This window comes from Prionailurus viverrinus, chromosome A2, assembly GCF_022837055.1.
Source record: "Prionailurus viverrinus isolate Anna chromosome A2, UM_Priviv_1.0, whole genome shotgun sequence".
Taxonomy (NCBI): Eukaryota; Metazoa; Chordata; class Mammalia; order Carnivora; family Felidae; genus Prionailurus; species Prionailurus viverrinus.
This window is the reverse complement of record NC_062562.1, coordinates 57,716,085-57,736,206: the sequence shown is the minus strand read 5'-3', so window position 1 is coordinate 57,736,206 and position 20,122 is coordinate 57,716,085. Positions and strand designations below refer to the sequence as shown.

Genomic DNA, 20,122 nt, shown 5'->3' with positions numbered 1-20,122 from the left:
ACCTACCCTATGACCCAGCAGTAGCACTGCTAGGAATTTATCCAAGGGATACAGGAGTACTGATGCATAGGGGCACTTGTACCCCAATGTTTACAGCAGCACTCTCAACAACAGCCAAATTATGGAAAGAGCCTAAATGTCCATCAACACGAATGGATAAAGAAATTGTGGTTTATATACACAATGGAGCACTACGTGGCAATGAGAAAGAATGAAATATGGCCCTTTGTAGCAACGTGGACGGAACTGGAGAGTGTGATGCTAAGTGAAATAAGCCATACAGAGAAAGACAGATACCATATGGTTTCACTCTTATGTGGATCCTGAGAAACTTAACAGAAACCCATGGGGGAGGGGAAGGAAAAAAAAAAGAGGTTAGAGTGGAAGAGAGCCAAAGCATAAGAGACTCTTAAAAACTGAGAACAAACTGAGGGTTGATGGGGGGTGGGAGAGAGGGGAGGGTGGGTGATGGGTATTGAGGAGGGCACCTTTTGGGATGAGCACTGGGTGTTGTATGGAAACCAATTGGACAATGAATTTCATATATTGAAAAAAAAAAAGATGGTAGGTTTTATCTTCCGTGTATATTACCGCAATAAATTGGAAAAGACTTAAGCTACACATCCATATTGCTATTTCCATATGTAAGCACAGATGAAAAAAGTATGGCGTAACATTTCCCATTTGGTGAATCACGGGGAAGCGTACGTGGGACTGTGTTGTGCTGTTATTGTCCACTTTCCTGTAGGTTTGAAATTCTCCATAATTAAAATCGGAGGAGAAAGCTCCTTTCCCCACAATCCCAGTTTTCAGGTTCTTTGGTTTCCCTTTGCCAGTAGGAGACACACGTCCCTTGGGTAGGCTTGGAACAGGAAGACGCTGGTGGGCAGAGTCCCCCGTTTGGGGCTGGTGTCTGGATCGGCCGCTTATGCCAAGGCTTGGCAAGTTGGCTGCCTCTGATCGTCCTGTAAATGGGGGTCCAAATCCTAGCTCCCGGGTGGCTTCGAGGTGACCGATGGTGTCTTTGAGCGCATTTGGCCCAGGTGGTATTCCCATGGGAACCCAGCCAAGCTGGTGGCTTCTTTCTTCTTGGATGATGTGACGCTGCAGGGCAGGGAGAACGCGTCAAGGTCTCAGGTCTGGCTGGCAGCTGTGACGACCCCTGACAGTCTGGAGAGTCCACCGGCTTCAGGAAGTCCACCGGCTTGTGTGCTCAGGGCTGTGAGAGTCCGCAGCGGGAGGAGGTCTGTGAGCAAGAAACATGCGAGGGGGCAGGGGAGGGGGCAGGGGGCAGGTCAGCGGACCTCTCGTGGGCAGGGCACAAGACCAACGTAGTCACATCGTCGTGCTCCGTGCTGGCTGCCCCCATATGGAGCTAGACATGACAAAAGACATTCTAATGGCCTCTTGTGGTTTTTTTTTTTTTTTTTTTTTTTAAGGCACCAGTAAATTCTTAGCTGCTTCAAATAGACAAGTCGTCTGTGGGGAATGTAAGCTAGGAGTGATGGAGAGTCACAAAATAAAATTGGCTGACCAAACTGGGCACACTGGAAAGTTAATAACCGGTTCTCAGAGGGGATTTCTGTGGGAGGCTGTGTCCTGGGGACAGAGTGGGAGGCTGAGGCCTATCTTTAGCTGTGGTTACAATTAGTCAAAAGCCTCAGGGATGGCCGAGCTTTCCAAGGCCTGGCAGGAGCCTTCCGGAGGGCCACGGCAGATACAGCCTCCCTGCGGGCGGGGGTGGGAAGCGTGCAGACAAGAAGAGCTGGGGAGCCTCATCCTCAGCGCTGGGCGCCTCTGAAGTGCTGGGTGGGGGTCTGGAGAGGCGCCCACCTGGAGGAAAGACAGGAAGAGAGCTGGTCACTCCCCACAGCTCTCTGGGCGCCTGGATCTCACCATCTGGCCCTGCCGGCGTGAGTGCCAACTCGCCAGGATGCGCTCCGAGGGCAGCCAGCACGTTGCGAGAAAACAGACTTAGTTCAGAAGACACATGGCCTCTGTGTATAAACAGCGGATGCCCCGCCTTGAGGGTATGCTCGGAATTGCGGCCACTGCTTTTTCCCAGTCTCCACCAGTTCACAGGCTGAAGGACAGAGCTCAGAAAAAGCGGTGCGTTCTGTCTCTGTGCAGTCGGAGGGGGGGGGGCGGTCGGGGGCTCGAGGGTGTGAGGAGATCATTGGCCACCTCCCCTCTTCACCTCTTGCCCCAGTGCCTTTGGCCTGAGAACTATTTAGAACATTCAAGGCTTCTCAGAGTGGGAGGGATTCATCACATTCTGAAGAACCCACTGTTGAGGGCGGAATGATGAATATATATGGCAGCACTCCAGTGTTCTGACCAAGGATGCTAACCATGTAGACAAACATAAAAAATGCCCAAGTGGCAACTTCTTCGTTCTCAGGAATTTAGTGCCAAGGGCACTTGGCTCAGAGTAGAGCGATCTGGGCTCAAACCCTTACTTAGTGGCTGCGTGTCCTTGGGTAAGTGACTCGCCCTCTCTGGGCCCAAGTTTCCACAAATGCAAATACTGGTAAGAAGACTGACTTCCGGGAGATGTGGCCGGACAGAAGGGCTAGGGCGTCTGACACAGAAGAAGGGTACGACAGTCACGCACTGGCCAGTATCGAGACAACACGAGGCATTTTCGGCCTTCATTCCCGGAAGGCTTTGCACGCGCTGGGAGAACGTGCCTCCGTGGGCTGGTGGCCGTGAGGGATGTTGGTTCGCGAGGGGTGTCATGCTAACGGGCCTGGGTGGGCAAAACCCACAGAAACACCGTGCTTTTGACATTCCAACGACAGAGCCAGCCTGCTTCCCCAGAGACAGACTTCCAAATCTTCCCAGAGCCCGTGGCTCCTTCCACCGGGTCCTGCTTTATAGTAAGCTGGTCAGGCCAACGTTTCTTTTCTTTCTGGGGCTTTTAGAGCCGCGGGGTTCCATGGGAAATATCTTAGCTAAAGATGTGCCTGAAGACACCCTGATGTTAGATCCGGGGAGGTGCCTTTTCTGAACACATTTTCCCCCTGGGCGTTGCTATTTTTAAGGCTCAGCAGAATGTTCAAAGAGAGCCTCTGAGTGGCGACAAGCAGAGGGACTGGTTCTCTGCACCGAGGAATGGAACCGCTCGCTCCTTGTTTATTCCAACTGGAGTCCAGCTTTCAGGCTGACCACCGTCCTGCCTTCCTGGGAGGCTTCCCAGCAGGGAAATGTTTCCGCGTTTCTAAAGAATCACCTCTCTCTGGGGCACCTGGGTGGCTCAGTCGGTTAAGCGTCCGACTTCAGCTCAGGTCATGATCTCGCGGTCCGCGAGTTCGAGCCCTGCTGACAGCTTGGAGCCTGGAGCCTGCTTCGGATTCTGTGTCTCGCTCTCTCTCTCTGACCCTCCCCGGTTCAAGCTCTGTCTCTCTCTGTCTCAAAAATAATTAAAACGTTAAAAAAAAAAAAAAAAAGAATCACCTCTCTTGTCTGAGTGGTCAGAAACCTGAGCAATGAGGGGTGCTGGCTCCACGTTCACACCCGACTCCCGGCTTTTGTAAGGCCTTCGATGGAATTTTCCACTATTTGAAAAATGAGATAGAAGCTCTGAAATTTACCACTTTTAAACAAAGAGGGTTCGGAATCACTTCGTTATCTTTTTTTTTTTTTCCCTTCCTTTTTTTGCCCAAGTACCTTCAGGTGGTAAGATAAACAATTTGGATTTGCACCTGGATGTTTCATCTCAAAGATGTCAAAGGGGGCGTCCCCTCTCTCTCTCTTTCTCTCTGTCTCTCATTGTTGTACTAGCACAGCAGAGGCAAAGATAATTGGTTTTGCTAGAGAATGCACATTCAAGCCAGAGCCATTATTCAGGATGCCTGCTGGTGGAGGAGCCCCTGCCCCCTCGGATCCCCTCACAAAGTGAATCCTGCACACAGGGCAGTGGCCCCCCACACGGGCTGTGGGCACCAGTGACTGTAAAACAGGAAAAAGAACTTAGTGACTGTAAACAGTAGCTGGAAGGAAGCAGCCAGGCATGGGCTTCTGAATCAGATGGGTTCAGCTCTGGCCCTGGTGAGGTGTGCCACTTTGGACAAATTAGACAGACCCCTATGTAACCCCTGAGCCTCAGTTTCCTTATCTGTGAAATGGGGTTAATGTTGATCTCACCCATGCACATCAGGATTAAACCAAGCAGCATGAGTTTGACTTTGGTGTTTCTGGGTCCCAAAGTGGTGCCTTTTGACTATATAGATTGGCCTTTTGAAATTTTCTTTTCTTTTCTTTCTTTTTTTTTTTTTTTTTACTTTTTTTTCAATGTTTATTTATTTTTGGGAGACAGAGAGAGATAGAGTGTGAGTAAGGAAGGGGCAGAGAGAGAGGGAGACACAGAATTCAAAGCAGGCTCCAGGCTCTGAGCTGTCATGTCAGCACAGAGCCCGACGTGGGGCTTAGACCCACGAACTGTGGGATCATGACCTGGGCCGAAGTCAGACACCCAACCGATGGAGCCACCCAGGCGCCCCTAGATTTTCTTTTCTTTACTCAAATACTCTTTGATCCTGGTGAGTCAAATCTGGCCCAAAATGTGGCTTTGGGGGGCACTGTGCATTTTAAAAATTAGACTAAAAATTTCCAAGGAATGTGGATAACTTGGGTGGATGGGACCCCCATGACATCCTACAGGTACCTCCCCATCCCTACCACCTAGGGTCTCTCACTGGTGTCATTCATAAACAGGTGGCCCTCAGAGGCCCGGGAGCCAGACTCTTGATCAAGAGTTCTCCCTCCCACACATTACGGAGTGTTCCCAATTAGTCATACCCTCTGAGTGGCTGAGAGGGCCAGCAGGTCACATTTAATAATGACACTAGAGTCTGGGTGCTCAGGTCTCAGGGACAGCCACTGGAATACCACAGCACCCTGCTCTATTTTCCAGGGTCCTCGGGGAGCCAATGATCCCATGATTTCAAATTCCTAAGGCAAGAGGGGAAACTAGGCAGAAGAGTGGTAAAATGATTTGCTTAATCCTGAAGATATTTCTAGTGTCTTTCAGATGCCCAGGGTTGCCTGTTGTCCACGGGCTATAAGCCACAGGGGTTCTTGCCCCCACTGACAGAGCAGGCTGGGGACCACACCCACCTAAGCTCTCAGGCCAGCCCCTCCAGTGGGTGGGCCCAGGCAAGTCCTCTGGACCTGTCCAGTCTCAGTCTGCTCATCTGCAACATGGGGCTGCCGTGCGGCTGGAAGGGCACATAGCACCGGCCTGGCACACAACACAAGGGCCCAATCAAAAGCAGGGTGCAAGGTGCTGGGCTTTAGCTACCTGGGAAGTGACCCAGCTCGCTGAACCTTAATAGACCAACCCAAATCTCTGGGGTTTTGGACTACACTCTGGCCCGGTATCTCAGGCACGTGAGTTGACCTTGACCTTTTGTCCCTGCTGACCTCGGTGCCTGGTCCCAGAGGTGGTGACATCAACCAGATGGCATAACCCCAGCCCCTGTCTCTCAAGGCCACCTTACCTTTTCTTCCTGGGCTTCTTTCGGCGGGTTTTGCTTTTAAAAATAGTAGCACAGCTCTGCTTGGGGGGGCTGTGACGTGTTTCGGGCAGGGCGTTGGCCCCCATGAGAAGGGGTTCACGATGTGCCTTATGATCTGACCTCAGTTTACCCCTTGCCGCTCACCTGCTGCCCTCTGTGTTGTGGCTGAACCACAGTAAATGGGCTGCCCTCCCTTCAAATGAGGACTTTACTGGCACGGTGACCTCTACCAGGAACCCTTTTCCTCTTGAACCCCCTTCAGCTCCTGCACCAGCTCCCACCTGCCAACACACAGACGTATGACTTTTGGCCTGGCCTGAATCCAATCTGCTACCATCATCCCAATTGGCCCCCCAGAAATTGCCCTTCTCTATGTGGAGTCCGTGAAGTTGGGTGGGGTTGACCCACCCCTTTTGCTGGACAGTCAGCCAATAACAATCAGCCCTGACACGTTTGTTGGCTTTGCAACAGTCTATCTTTCTGCTGCAGTTGCTTAGGAAAGCTGCTGGTGGCCCCCTCTGCTTCCACTTGGGGAAAGTTTGCCTGGGAATGAAGCCAAACTAGGGGATATGAGAGCTGGGGAGCCACAGACGGTGAACAAGACTTCTGAGCCCCTGGATCCAGCCATGCCTGAAAGCCTTTAGTTCCATTCATCAATAAATCCCTCTTTTTGCTTGAATCACTTTGCTTTGGGTTTCTGTCACTTGCAGCCACAAGAGCCCTGGCTGATTCACGCAACTTCATCCGGTTTGCTCCTTATGTTCAGGGCATAGCTCAGGTATCCCTGGCACCTGTCCTTTCCCACCCAGTCCTGATGCCACATGGCACCTCCCGCATCTCTATATCACCATCATTTCATGAAGGGCCTCAGTGACAGGGTGGCAGAAAGCCATGGACAGATCTAGAACGCAGCTTTTCCAACCAGGGGCTGCTGCCTTCAGTCCCTCCCCAGCCTCGGCTCCCCCCAGGTTTTCAGAAACACTCTCACCTCCGTCTTATTCCGAGAGAGCATGCTGGAGTCGATTGGGCCCAGGGACATGTTTGGCAGGACAAGGTTGAGAACTTTCGCAGCAAAGACCTGGCGGGAAAGGAAAACAAGGGTGTGAGCTCAGTGGGATCCGTGCCCAGCTCTGCCCACGGGACAGTTTACAATAAATTAAAGAAAGTGACGCCCAAGCTGAACATCAGCCAGGTTCGTTTCCCAAGGCTCAACACCCTAGGACTGCCCCTGCTCTGATTCAGCCAGCCTCTAGTTAGTCTGGCTTGGATCCGCCGTGGGTGAGCAGGGCGGGATGCGGGCCACTATGGCTGACGGTAGGAACGCCGTGTCTAATTTTTGCCTGCTCCGGATCCTGTGCGGTCGCCCTCCCCAGTCATCCACCCGTTGTAATTTTGAATTCTTTGCAGGAGCTGCCTAGCTGAGTTCTTCTGCGTGAGTCGCTTCTCTGAGGATCCTAAAAATATAAAGCAGGAGCAGAATCACCCAGATCACCTGTGAGGCAGGATAGCTCAGAAGGCCCTGGAGGAAACTGCTCTGATCAGAAAGAATCTGTTGACTGCCTTGGCTTCTCCTGGAGGGAAACAGAAATGGCTAACCAGCCTGATTAGGAGAAGCATGGCAGCGGGAAAGAGACCCAATCTGATCCCTGGCTGTGCTGTCTTGTGCACTCAGGCACGAGATCTGAACATCACAGACCCTCTGTTTCCTTAGCTGCTAATGGTGCTCCCCCCAGAGGACCACTGTGTGCAGAAGCACCAGGCACACAGTAGGTGCTTAATCCATGCTCCCTGAATTTGACCCCGATGCGGGTACAATCCTCCCTCCCCACCCCATCTCTCCTGCAGGATCTGGTGTTCACCCAGGAACAGTGTGAGCCTGATGTCACATGTCTGCCTGCAGAGAGAGGGGGGCCGTTCTTATTTCTGCGTGGCGCACAGACACTCAGGGGTGACAGGTGCGATCCCACAAGCGAGCTGTGAAACGCTGAAATCAGGACGGCAGGGAAGGTGGCAAGTGGCGAACTCTCTGTCTGTGTCGAAGGCACACATCACGGAGCTAAGGATCGATGGCCCTTTGTGCCCTCGATGAGGGCAAGGGCGCTAACATCTGCCAAGTGGCAATCTTTGGTGTGTGGCACACAGCTCTAGGCGCTCGGTCTTTCAATCCTGACAGACGCCATGAGGTCAGGGTTCATCCTCATTTAACAGATAAGGAAACAGGCTAAGCCCCACACCACGCAGTCAGCTGGGATGGGGGTGAGGGCCTGAGCCAGACCACTCTTTCCTTTCATGTCCCTGCCCTTCATTATTCTATCTCTGTCTGTACAAATGTAACTGGTGGTCTAACCTTGCCTGTGCATGACCCCAAACAGCAGCCACTGAGACTCCCTGTGCCGACATGGGCGCTGTCCTCCTCAACCCCCTTAACACTCAGAACTACAAAACGTCCTATGGGGGCACCTGGGTGGCTCCGTCGGTTGAGCATGCGACTTCGGCTCAGGACATGATCTCACAGCTCCTGAGATCGAGCCCCTCGTCGGGCTCTGTGCTGATCGCATGGAGCCTCCTTGGGATTCTCTCTCCCCCTTCTCTCCCTGCCCCTCCCCCACTCACGCTCCCTATCTCAAAATAAATAAAACCTTAAAAAAAAAAGGATTAAAACATCCTATGTCCTCAGGCTGTACAAGCAGGATATAACCTCACACGGTCTGTCAGATGGCCAGGGATCAGGCGCAGAAGCAAAAAGGGCTCTGGTCCTGAAGGAGTCCGGGTGCGTGACGCTACTGTGAAATCCACACGGTCAGCTCTCTGCATTTCAGGCAAGGATGGCAGCTCACTGCCTCCAAGACCAGCCTGGCTTCCTGCACCCCATGCCTGCTGTCCAGGCCAGCAAACCCCGTGCATGTCAACTCACCGCCATCCACATGCCAGGCACTAGGCCAAGCCCTGAGCCGACTTGTGACAGTCTAGTGTAGTGATACAAGGAAATCCAACTGGGAGCCCTGGGTAAGTGCTCAGCCACACAGTCTGCAGCCTCATGGGATGGACATGACCCGTTGGGTGGGGTCAAGAGATAGGTGGGGCTGTGGGTCAGCTCCCTGGACACGCACAGGACCAGGAGGGCTTGGACAGAGCTCTGGGGGCTCTGAGGAAGGAGAGGGTTTGGGTGTTTCTAAACACGGACCCAATGCCTATGAACTCCAGGAACTGGAGGTCCCTCAGGGAATCTAAATTCAGGAGCTGGGATCTGTGCTTTCAAAGGTTAAATACATGTTTCAATGCACAGAAACCACAGCAGGTAAGGGGTGACTGCCACAGGCAGGGAGGTGATGGGCTGTGTTCACTGGGCTCCTGGTGCTTTGGAAGGGTGGACTTGCCAGGACTTATTTCCTCCAGCAGTAGTGGCCCGAAGGCCACATTATTAGGGCGGAACTTAATGTGCCTCCCAGAGTTTGCAGAACTGGCGTCTAGATGTTTTGCTGTCCTCAGTGACTCTTGACGCAGCTCCCTGAATGGACAGGACGGCTGACAGTTGACCGTGTGTGACCCTGTCACACCTAGGAGTGGCCAGACACGTCTGGCCTGGGTGCCTGTGCGGTCTGGCCCAGCCTTCTCAAAGACACCACTGGTTTTCTGCCATTCGGTTTCCTACCCGTTCCCAGAGGAGATGGCCAGTGGCCAGGAAAAGGGCCAGGGGCACAGCACCTTGGCACCCACCCTGCAACAGAAGTGAAGGACAGAGACTGCACAACATACATTCCAATGCTCCTAAGCCCACCACCAGCTTCCTCATTTGCCAACAATTTATGATTTGTGGCCCGTCACCTGATTCTGCATGGACCTGGGCACACAGATGCCAGCCATTGGTGAAGACACAGACTTACCTTTATCTTTGAATCTGTGCTCCTGCCACTGATGCTTTTTTTTTTAAGTTTATTTATTTTGAGAGAGAGAGAGAGAGAGAGAGAGAGAGAGAGAAGCAGAGAGAGAGAGAGAGAGAGAGAGAGAGAGAGAGAGAGAGTCCCAAGCAAGCTCTGTGCTGCCAGCGTGGAGCCCAATGCTGGGCTCGATCTCACAACCACGAGACCACGACTCAAGCCGAAATCAAGAGTCAGACGCTCAACTGGCTGAGCCACCAGGTGCCCCATCCACTGGTGCCTCTTAAACCAAAACATTTATACTCCAAAATGCCAAGATCCTTATTTCCAGCACAAGATGCTGACAGTTTAGGCTTGACAAGGGTCAGAAAAGGCAGGGCTCTGGTTCGAAGCATCCTTGCTTTGGGTTCACAAGGCTGAGGACAAGAGGGCCAGGAGGGACTCTATCTCAGGAGAGGATGACAGTCCTCTCTCCGAGCGAGCATTTGTCTTTCTCCTAACAGGGCTTTCTGCAGCAAAAGAGAACTTTTAGGAAAACAGAGTTGTAGGGGAAAAAAAAACAAAAACAAAAAAGAGGAAGGCCATTTCTGGGGAAGTATTTGCTTTGCACAAAATGGACAATGCCAGGGTTTGGTCTCTGGAGGAAACTAAAGAGTTAAGGGCAGATCAGCTGGCCGCTGCTCCTCCCCCATCAGAGTACCATAAGCCAAATGCTGGGGAGACTGCCTCCTCCTGTAGCTGCCCAAGGTGTGATTGCCCAAAGAACGAGCCGGGAGACACGGCCAGGATGATGATATCGTGGCTCAGGACTGGAGGAGGCTGGGCCACTGGACTGTCTAGCCGTATGCTTCCCTCCACCAGGACTCCCAGAGCAGTGGCCCCTCTTGCCTCTCTGAGGGCGCTGGAGCTGGTGGGCTCAGGATGGACCAATGCGCCTAAAAGGACCAGCTCATGACAACAAAGCTCCAGGGGTAGAGTGCCATGGAAGACACTGGTGCTGGAGCAAGGAGGACTGGGGATTCGGTCACAGACCCAGATGAGGGGGCAGACACCTCCAGGAACGCAGGGTACAGATATCGCCACCCTTTCTCTGTTCAGCCCTGCAGGGGCTTGGTGTGGAGAGAGTGCTAAGCCCTGGGTGTGAGTTGACACCAGAGAGAGTCCACGGAGAGGCCTGGGCCAGACACACTATTCAAAGAGCAGGCTCAGGGAGGGAGACTTGACTTCAGGGATTCCCTTGAAGTGACCTGTGCCACCGTGCTTTCCCAGGAAGGTAGCATCTTTGATTGAACCCTCTGTTCCTTCCGTCCCATTAGCATACTGGTAGCGGGCGCGATGCCCCCATCCGGCCCTATCCCTTCCTGATTTTCCATGGCCTCCCTGCTCTACGCGTGGTCCTCAGACCAGCAGCACCAACAGCTCCTGGGGACTCTGGCCTGCCGGATCAAGGTCTGCATTTTTACCGGACCCCAGGGTGTTCTTGTGTGCCCTGAGGTTGGGGGGCTGGCAGCTGCTGTGCCTCAGGGAAGCACCACGAATGCCTCTTCCCAGGCCCCAGCATGAGAGATTCTGATTGAATTAGTCTGAGGTGGGGCCCTGGCGTCAATAATTGTGTGTGTGTGTGTGTGTGTGTGTGTGTGTGTGTGTGTGTGTGTGTTTCAAGTTCCCTGGGTGATTCCAGCATGCAGCCAGAGTCGAGAAAGTGTTCTTGTCTTCTCCCAGTTAGGACAGGGTTGGGGGTGCCACACAGATATCTCTGAAGGGTACGCTGCCCTTTTGAAGGAGCTGTGATGAAAGACAGAGATGTGTGGACAGCCCTGACCCTCAGCTCTTTTTCTAAAGCTGCGTGGTAACTTCCAAACCACATTTCTAACAAGACGAACCTGGGTAGAGGCAAATCTTTTGATGATGACACTATGGCTTAAAAAAACCACAAAAACCAAAAGAATCAGGTGCTTTAGCCTCTTCCTTCCCCCACCCCTGCCCCCCCGGCATCCGAGAAGGATGCAGGGGCAGGATGCTTTGAACAGTTGCAAAAGGTATGTATGCCCTTTCCCTGCTGTTCTTTTAGGGGTTGTTTATTTCATTAGCCTAATGGCTAATGGGGGGAGGAAAGTGTGAGGTGGGGAAGAAAGAACTAATAAGCAGGGGCAGCAGGTTGATTGTGGCGATGCAGGAAGCCAGGAGGGCTGAGCAGGGCATATGAGGTAAGGGAGGGTCACGGAGTAAGGACAGTCGGGGTGGAAAGAGCCTGAGAGACCCCACTCCCTGAGGATCAACTTTGTCCAGGCTGCTGCTGCTTCCCACCATGAGCTCCCTAAGCCTCCACCGTCAGCCGGGAGAGCCCCACACCTGCTTCCAAGGGTAGGCAAAGGAAGCCGACAGAGGTGCCGGGGAGGGGTGCGGCTCACCCAATAAGAAGTTGAAATCGAAGAGAATACCACTCTCGTTGCCATTTCGACCACGCTCTTCGGATAATCCTGCGGGAGTGTGGAGAGAGCCTCGGATCCAGCTCAGGGGAGGGGCAACTGCAGACGGCCTCCCTTGACGTGAGACCCCCCCCTCCCCGCCACAAAATGACCCTCGCAGGTGAAATTGGGTTTGTGCCACCTTAGAGCCTCCAGTGGTGCTGGTTTAGCAGGGACCCCAAGTCTCATCACCGGAGGATAACCGGGGTGGGGGGGGGCGGGACCTACAGATAATGGGCACAAAGTTACCAGACCCCAGCCCTGGAAACAGGAGACTGGAAGCCAGGCAAATTTGGATTCGAACTCTGGTTCTGAATCACCAAGAAAGCCTGTGGTCCTCAGCTTCTCCATTTCTCAAATGGGGACAATGAAACAAAGTTCTAAGGGCCGCTCTGGGGGTTACCCAAAACCTGGTTCCCACAGGGCTCAACTCTAACTGCCCCACTGCTTTCTGGCCCCAGGAGAAGCTCAACAAATCCTTGCTGGTTGACTGAAGAGAGAGCACTTACTGATGCTGTTCCGAATGAAGACTTCGGGAAAAGTATGTGACCGGCAGCTTTGCCACAGGCATCACGGTCACGGCCAGAACCCCAAGTTAGTGCACCCACAAAAAAGGACAACTCTCCCAGAAGTGAGGCCCATCTCCTGATGAGTGAGGGACCAGAGCGTGTCACGGGGCCTTGACATGCCCTTGGGGCATTCCTGGATTAAGTGCAGTGCCCATCACTTTAAATAGTAGTGATTTGCACAAATGCCTTTATTGATCCAAAAGGATTTAATGGCTCCCTAAGATCATTTTTAAGCTTCTGCCCGTGAAAGACTTGACATGAGGGAGGGAATTGTAATCACTATCTTCTGAAGTGGCTCCAGCAAGTTGACCTGTGCAAAAAGGGCCAAAACTCCAGGTCTTTTGTGAGGGTGACACCCATGCAAGGGTCGGCCCAGAATTTCTTGGTGGAGGGAGTGCACCGTCAGACCCGCCAAGACCAGAAAGTGCCCCGTGCCTTTTCTGCAGGCCAAGCTGGGGAGGATCGAGTACCTGTTCACTGCTGAATGCCCAATGCCTGACACATAGCAGGGGCTCCCCAGAGATGTGGGGGGGAGATGACTCATTCCTTGAATGCCAAGTGTTTAGACGTCTGAACCCCATGGCTCAGTCGGTTAAGCATCCAACTTTGGCTCAGGTCATGATCTCGTGGTCCGTGAGTTCGAGCCCCGCAGCAGGCTCTGTGCTGGCCGCTCAGAGCCTGGAGCCTGTTTCAGATGCTGTGTTTCCCTCTCTCTCTGACCCTCCCCTGTTCATGCTCTGTCTCTCTCTGTCTCAAAAATAAATAAATGTTAAAAAAATATTTTAGAAGTCTGAACCCCAGCTACGATAGGCGCAGGCACCTACAGGAGAGAGGTAACAACTCCCCAAGGTGCCTCGTAGCTGCCAGATTCATGGGCCAGTTCATGACCACAGTTTAAGTCCTGGTCCCTGGATCTAACTTTAAATATACTTGAAAGAGTGGCAATTTCCCATGCTCCTGCCCTTTTTCCCTCCATCCCCAGTCCCTCCACTCCCCCAAGGGCCTTTTGGAGCCTAGTGACTAAAAACAGATGAGAACTGGGCTAAAGTCAAGGGAAGCTGACCTTAGGCATGTTTTGGGGTAAAGGGAGCATCCTGCTTTGCTCTCTGGCCTGAGCTGGGGCACAAGCTGACCTTGAGCAAGACAATTGGCCTCGTTTCCTTGTCTGTAAATTGGGAATGGTTTTCTCTCCTTACTGGGTGGTGACAGAAAGGAAATGAGACAATACGAATCATGTACCGTGTGCAAGGTTCATAGCGGCCCTCTTCTCTCTACTTGGCCAGGTGCCCTGGCTGACAGGGAGTAGAAGCATCTGGAAGCATTGGGCCAGTTCCTGCATCCCTGACCCTGGACCCCAAGGGACAGCGTCCAGGCAAGAAGCAGAGAAGATCATTTACAAGATTACCCTCCTGGCAGGCTGAGCCCCTGTCCTGACCCTAGGCACTGCCCAGGGGGATTTGGGGTGTCCCCCGCTCCCAGAGAAGGGAGTGGCTCTGTGATCTGTCCCACGTTGCTGCCTGCTATCCCAGGGCAAGGCCAAGTGAGGACGTCCAACTCTAGCTCACACACCGTACTAGCTGGGCAGTCAAGGGTTTCACCTCTATACCCAGGAACGACTCCAGCCCTAATGTCCCCAGGGTCTGGGACATGGAGCCGGTCCCCATGAAATGGCCTCATAAGCAGCCGAGACTCATTCTGATACACTGGATGTTGTGTCCAAATTTCTCCCGCTGTTACTTCCCTTATGCAACCACATTCTAAACACAGACCGTGTTTGGGGGCCAGAAGCCTCTGTTCTCCTTGTCTGTTCTCCAGGCTAAATATACCCCAGCTTGTTGAAAAGGGAACACAGAGGTAAGACCCAGATGTGTGCAGGGTCCGGTGTGTGTGTGTGTGGGGGGGTATCTGGCAGGGGGATCTAGTGCTCTTACATTCCAGGGGGCGGGGCTGTCATCTTCCACATGCCTGTCTATACTCAAAGACTCGGATGCCTCATGCTGCCTGCTTTGATGCTTTTGCGAATCTCTCCAGCAGGAGTTTGGTGCCATCAAATAAATCCTTGGAACAGTCCATGGGCTGAGCTCTGGGAGAGGAGGCATGAGGCCAGGACTTGGCCCTGGGAAGCCCGCTCCTCTGCCTCAGTTTTCTCAGGTGGGGGTGGTGTCTGAGAACTTGTTGGAACACACAGACCTCACCCAACCCAGGACCTATCCCGAGCTCTTCTCCTTAAACCTGATGGGGAAGGAGCCACACAGGTATCGCTAAGTAAAACAACCAAATTAAAGCCAAACCCACAAAAACAAAAAAGCAAACCAAAAGAACAAAGCCTACAGAAAGCACAGAGAGGTGTATTCTCATCTGTGTGAAACACAGGAACGAATGGAGGGTGCGTGGGCAGAGATGGACACTCGGGCTGTCTGCCTCCCCTGGGCCGGGAGGCTGCTTGCTGCATAGCCTCATCTTTCAAAGTTTGAAGTGTATGAATGTGATATTCTAACGATGTTTAAATTTTAAACAGAGATTCTCCTAAACTCTTTCAGGAAGGTTGTCAGACAAGACTAGATGTGTGCGGGGTAATCAAGTCATCTGGGGGCGGGTAGGCAAATGAATCACAGAGTCTGTCAGGCAAAATTGCCCAAGACCCAGGGGCAGCAACAGATTTCATGGTGGGGAGGATGTGTCCTTAGGTCTGGGGGCAACAAGAAATCCAATTTGTCTCGGTTAATAAGAGGAGACCAGCACCCCCCAGGGATGGCTGGCTCCTGATGTGACAAGGTGATCTATTAGCACAGGGCTCGGAGAGGTCACGGCGGTGGCCTCGCCCAGAAGTTCCACCTCCGCCAGTGACTCCGAGAGGAAGCCTTGTGGCCCACCTCCGGGCCCTGCTACCATCACCCCCTTGTGCACTGTATCCGGAAAGCCCCATGCTCTCCAGCATGTCTCTAAGGGAAAACATCCACGGCAGAACACACCTATTTTCTTCCGTGGGGAAACATCCTAGATGGAGAATGGACAACCCCGGATTCAAATCAATCACACAAGCTGTGCGATCCTGGGGAGTCACTCACCCTGCGGCAGCCTCAGTGTTCCCTGTTCACAGAATAAGGTCGCAACCTCTCCCTAGCGCCTGGGACAGCACAGGACAGCACATGTTTGACACTCAGTGAACTGAGGAAAACTTCCTGAATCAGACCACGTGGATGTAGCTCCTCTGTGATCCTGATCTTGCTTATTCTACTTGGACAAGGACCCTTGAGTGAATTGGCCTCGAGTTACAATCCTGGCAGGAGCTGTCCAGGAGGTCATGCCTCCTCTTGCGTGTTGAAATGACCGGGAAGTAGCCCATTTGTGCGTTCGTTCCCTGTGGTTCTGTGAATTACCTTTATTTCTTTCCACGCCAGGGTGGCTTCTGCCTCCACTGCTGTCCTCTCACACAGCACTGAAATTTACTCATGATAGTTGACTTCAGTAAGTGGGTGGCGATTTCCTTACAATGGAGTAAAATTCTATTCTTCAGCAAATTGAGTAAATCATTGTTCTCTGGTTAAACTATCAGATAGTTCCGGGTTTCTCTCTTGTTTAGCCTGTCCCCATTTCAAATTGGTGACGTTTTTCTGTATCTAACCAAAAGCCTGTACACGGGACCTCCCAACCCATCTCTGGCTGTGGGCTGGAGGCAACACTTTGAAAACATTTTTATAAGGTTTCATTCCCTGTACTGTGCTCCCTGGCCTGGGTCCTCAGGAGAATATTGCAGGCATCAGAGCTAAGGCGATTATTTAAATGGCCCTGCTGTCATTTGATTGTGAGGCCAGGGAAAGTAGGGTTAAGCTGTGGGCTGATGGCTGCCCAGTCCCCCATGGCCTCGTGACCCCTCACCCCTCCCTTCAAGCCCTTTGAGAGTCCGACAACTGGCTCAGGAGGCAGCAGCCCCACCGGGCGCTGACCTGAGATCAACCCTTTCCTTGGGACCCACAGGGTTGGGTTCTCCACTCTCATTCAGTTATGCTCTCCTTAAACCCCCAAAAGGTGGGTCCATAACATTCCCACCCCAGCTTCCCAACAAGCAGTCCTGCTGAGACAATGGTTTCATCTCTTTTCTCAGGGAGAGAAAACACCTGTTCTACTTCTAGGTGGTACAGGTGACCCTTGAACAATTCGAGGGCTAGGGGCGCCGCACCCCCCATCCAGTTTAAAATCGTGTGTAACTTTGACTTGCCCAAAACTTAACTACTAATAGCCTAATGTTGACGGGAAGCCTCACCAATAATGTAAACAGTTGATTAACACCTATCTTGTATGTTCTATGTATTACATGCTATATCCTTACAATAAAGTAAGCTAGAGAAATAATGTTGGTAAGAAAGTTGTAAGGAAGGTAAAATATATTAACAGTACAGTGCTATGTTTATCGAAAAAACATCTCTGTGTAAGTGGGCCCACGTCGTTCATTCCCGTTGTTCAAGGGTCACCTGTATTTGTCAGCTCACTTGCCTCGTCACAGTAGGTCAGAGCCCCAGAATCCAAGAACATATACCTGTGTACCACTGTGTAACAGTACGACCAGAAAAACAAAGTGATGGATGAAACAAAGCAATGAATCATTAGAGTCAGAGGGAAAGATGCTCTGGGCTGGAGCAGAGCCACAGTGGGTACACCTCTGTGTCGCAATTACAAATTGCCTGCAAATCCACTCACCATGCACTTTTGGTTGAAGTTGGTAAATATTCAGTGAAAATCAGCTTGAGCTTTGCACTTGACTTGTTAACAAAGGTTATTTGGCTGGATTCCTAACACGTGTGTCCCCTTTTCTCTTTTTAACTCTCACCAGTAAAATATGCGCAAACAGGAACTCATTTTTCAAATTTTGTCTCTTGGAAAAAAACCACACCTGACTTTAGAAAATCCAGAACCCCAGTGGCAACAGCGTTTGATATGTGTCCCCACCTTCACCCCGTAGCGCGTGACATCCAAGAACGGACTTCAGCCCTTCTCCCCAGCCTCTAGCTAATCAGTGGACGCTCCGGGTCCCCAGAAGTGCAGGACTGGCACAGAACTGGAAATCCACTTACCTTGAAAGTTGTTGCAGACTCAGGACTGGCAAGAACCAAAGGCGAAATGAGGACCATGCCGGAGAAGAAGCCCGGTCTCTCTGCGGCCGTAAGGATGGTGATGGCACCTCCCTGCAAAGGAAAATGCGCGGAGGCTGCTTTCACCAGCACACATGTCTCTAAGGAGCACCATCCTGAGCTACAGTCCTGGCCCGGAGCCCTGACGAGGTCTACCTTGGAATAGACACCATGGAATGTTGGATAAACTGGATCTGCAATTATTTTATTACACATGTTTTTTTCTCTGGGTTTTCCAAGAGCAAACATTTCAGAGAGATATAAATAAGGTTCCTGCTTGTGGGCTGCAAGTTAAATAACACATTCCTACTTCGTTTCAAGCCAAAAGCTGGCAGACCCCCAATTCAGCCATTCCGTCAGGCTTAATATGAGATCTGTGTTTTTGTGATCTGATTAGAAGAAGAGATCACGATACTTTTTTTTTTTTTCCCCTCTCTTCCTGGTTCAGTAAAGGTCCCAGAAATTTAGATTAGGTTCCAAGAAAAATACTTAGTGAACACGAATGGTGCTGAAATCATGAGGTCTTGGTTGTTTACTGATGCTGAGGGTAAGTGGAACCAAGAGCTGAAGTTGCAAATGCTTATAGAACCCAGGTAGGTATCAAATGTCGGAAGCAAGACGGGCTGTGATGAAGGGGCAGCATCCCTGCCCCGGAGTGAAAAGTCCCCCGCTCTACCCCACATCCAAATTGGATCAGTTCAGAGTTCTCTGCCAGCCAACATGTCCGGTTGTGCCCTTGGGGCCACCAATTTGAGGACCACGGATTTAAAGATGACACTTGGTTGATTCTTAGAGGATTTTACACATTTGAAAGATTAAAAGGATTCTGGGTGACTTTTAAGGAACTGTCTCCCTGGGGAGACTATGTCCCTAGTTCCCATCTGTGCTGTACAAGCTGGGGCAGGAACACGGGGTCAGGGAGCTTCCCCTGTGCTTCTCACTGACCCACGAGGCAGCCCCGTTCTGAGAAGTGGGTCTGTGGGGAGAAGGGCCCTTGGGGGCCCTCCCTGTGAAATGGCACTGAGGGGCCGACAGAGCTCGGAAGAAACATTGGTTTCCTGAGAGGTCCCACACCAGAGGTCCTCAGTGAGGACTGGCAGGCAGCCTCCTGGAGCCTTGGGCCCTGATGGGAAGGAAGGGGCCCCTGACAGCTCTGTCTGGGGCTGTCTCCAGGATTCTGCCCTGGTCCGTCCTAAGCACTAAATTTCCCGGGAACTCCAAGTACGGGGCACGCAGAGGCAGACGTGCCGGCAAGGCAGAGAGCACCCGGGGTGGGGAGGTGGGGCTGCCTCTTCTCCATCACTGGGGTATCACACCTCACACCCCAGGCTGGGGATCCAGCTTGACCTGGGCCGGGTCTTCCTGTGCTCTACTTACCATGGAGTGGCCCAGCAGGAACACAGGAAGCCCCGGGTAGTCTTTCTGCATGATATCCACGTGCTGTAGCACATCCCTGATGAAAACGTGGAAGTCAGACACTACCATCCTCTCCCCTTCGCTCTGTCCATGGCCAACTGGAAGGGAAAGGGAGACGAGAGAACCACAGTTACCGGGAGGCTGACAAAGCCCAAGCTCAGTGACTTCCCCACAGGAGTTACCAGCCACTCTTTACTGAGGACCTGAATGGGTCAGCCCCCGCCCCCGCCCCTTGAATCCTTTCTTTGCAACCGCTGTCCGACGTGGGAATCCTCTCGCCATTTTACAGCTTAGCAAGTTGAAGCACAGAACGGTTAAGGAACCTGCCCAAGATCACACGACCAGGAGGTGACGAGCCAGCGCACAAAGCCTGCCCGTGCGGCCAGGACGCTTTCCTTGTTTCCAAGGAAGAAAGAAAAGGACAGGTGCACCAAGTCTCACCAGGCCCGATCTTCCACCAAGTGGCCGGGACTAAGATTGATGGGGCTCGGAATTTTCTGGGCTTTTCCCACTTTCTTAATCCTCACAGTTGTGTTTCAGTGTTAGCCTTTCACCAGGTAAAGTGTTGCATCCTGTCACTTCACTTTACAGCTTTCAGTGACGCTAACATGACAGATATGCGTTAGGATGAAATCGTCAGGTGCACTTGCCAGAAATCTCGACGAAACCGCAGGAAAACTAGGTCACAGTGCATTCCTCCTGGGTTTTATTATCTGCCACGTTTCTGGGCTGTTCGTTCCCCCTTGTTCTTTTCTTAGGGTCTCTCCACGTTTTCCCTCTCTGAAGGACATCAGTCGCTATAGAAACAGCTTGCTCGCTGCTGCGGCTTCCTTATTCAGGCTGAAAGCCACTGATGCAAGTATTTGAAAATCACAAAAAAGAACAGGGGCCACACAGCCAGGGTATCTGCCCAAACCCTTCCTGCCACCTCTGCAAGGCACCTGTCACGGTAATAATGATGGCAGCACCCATTTCACAGATGGAAAGGGTAAGGACTTACTGCCACGAATCCCTGGCCCTGGTGTCCCGGCCCCACCGCCGGGGGCAGGCACTAGGGGTCGCTGCACACTAGTTCTGTCACCTGCTCAGTGGCACCCTCTACTCTCTTGCCCCTCTGAGGATTTTTTCTCCCTTCTTAAATTT

At 52.2% G+C, this 20,122-nt stretch overlaps 1 protein-coding gene across 4 annotated transcripts in view; it reads right to left on the bottom strand.

The window, feature by feature from the left end:
• MGLL (monoglyceride lipase) overlaps positions 1-20,122 on the bottom strand; it is a 163,753-nt gene that overhangs the window by 14,933 nt on the left and 128,698 nt on the right. For 3 of the 4 annotated variants that reach the window (XM_047850676.1, XM_047850677.1, XM_047850672.1), the window contains exons 4-7: positions 18,941-19,077; positions 17,507-17,617; positions 11,809-11,877; positions 6,508-6,597 (exon numbers count right to left, since the gene is read on the bottom strand). In XM_047850676.1, the coding sequence (XP_047706632.1) occupies positions 6,508-6,597; positions 11,809-11,877; positions 17,507-17,617; positions 18,941-19,077 (407 nt within the window). The remainder of the gene's footprint in view (positions 1-6,507; positions 6,598-11,808; positions 11,878-17,506; positions 17,618-18,940; positions 19,078-20,122) is intronic. The other variant, XM_047850673.1, reaches the window with a different exon arrangement.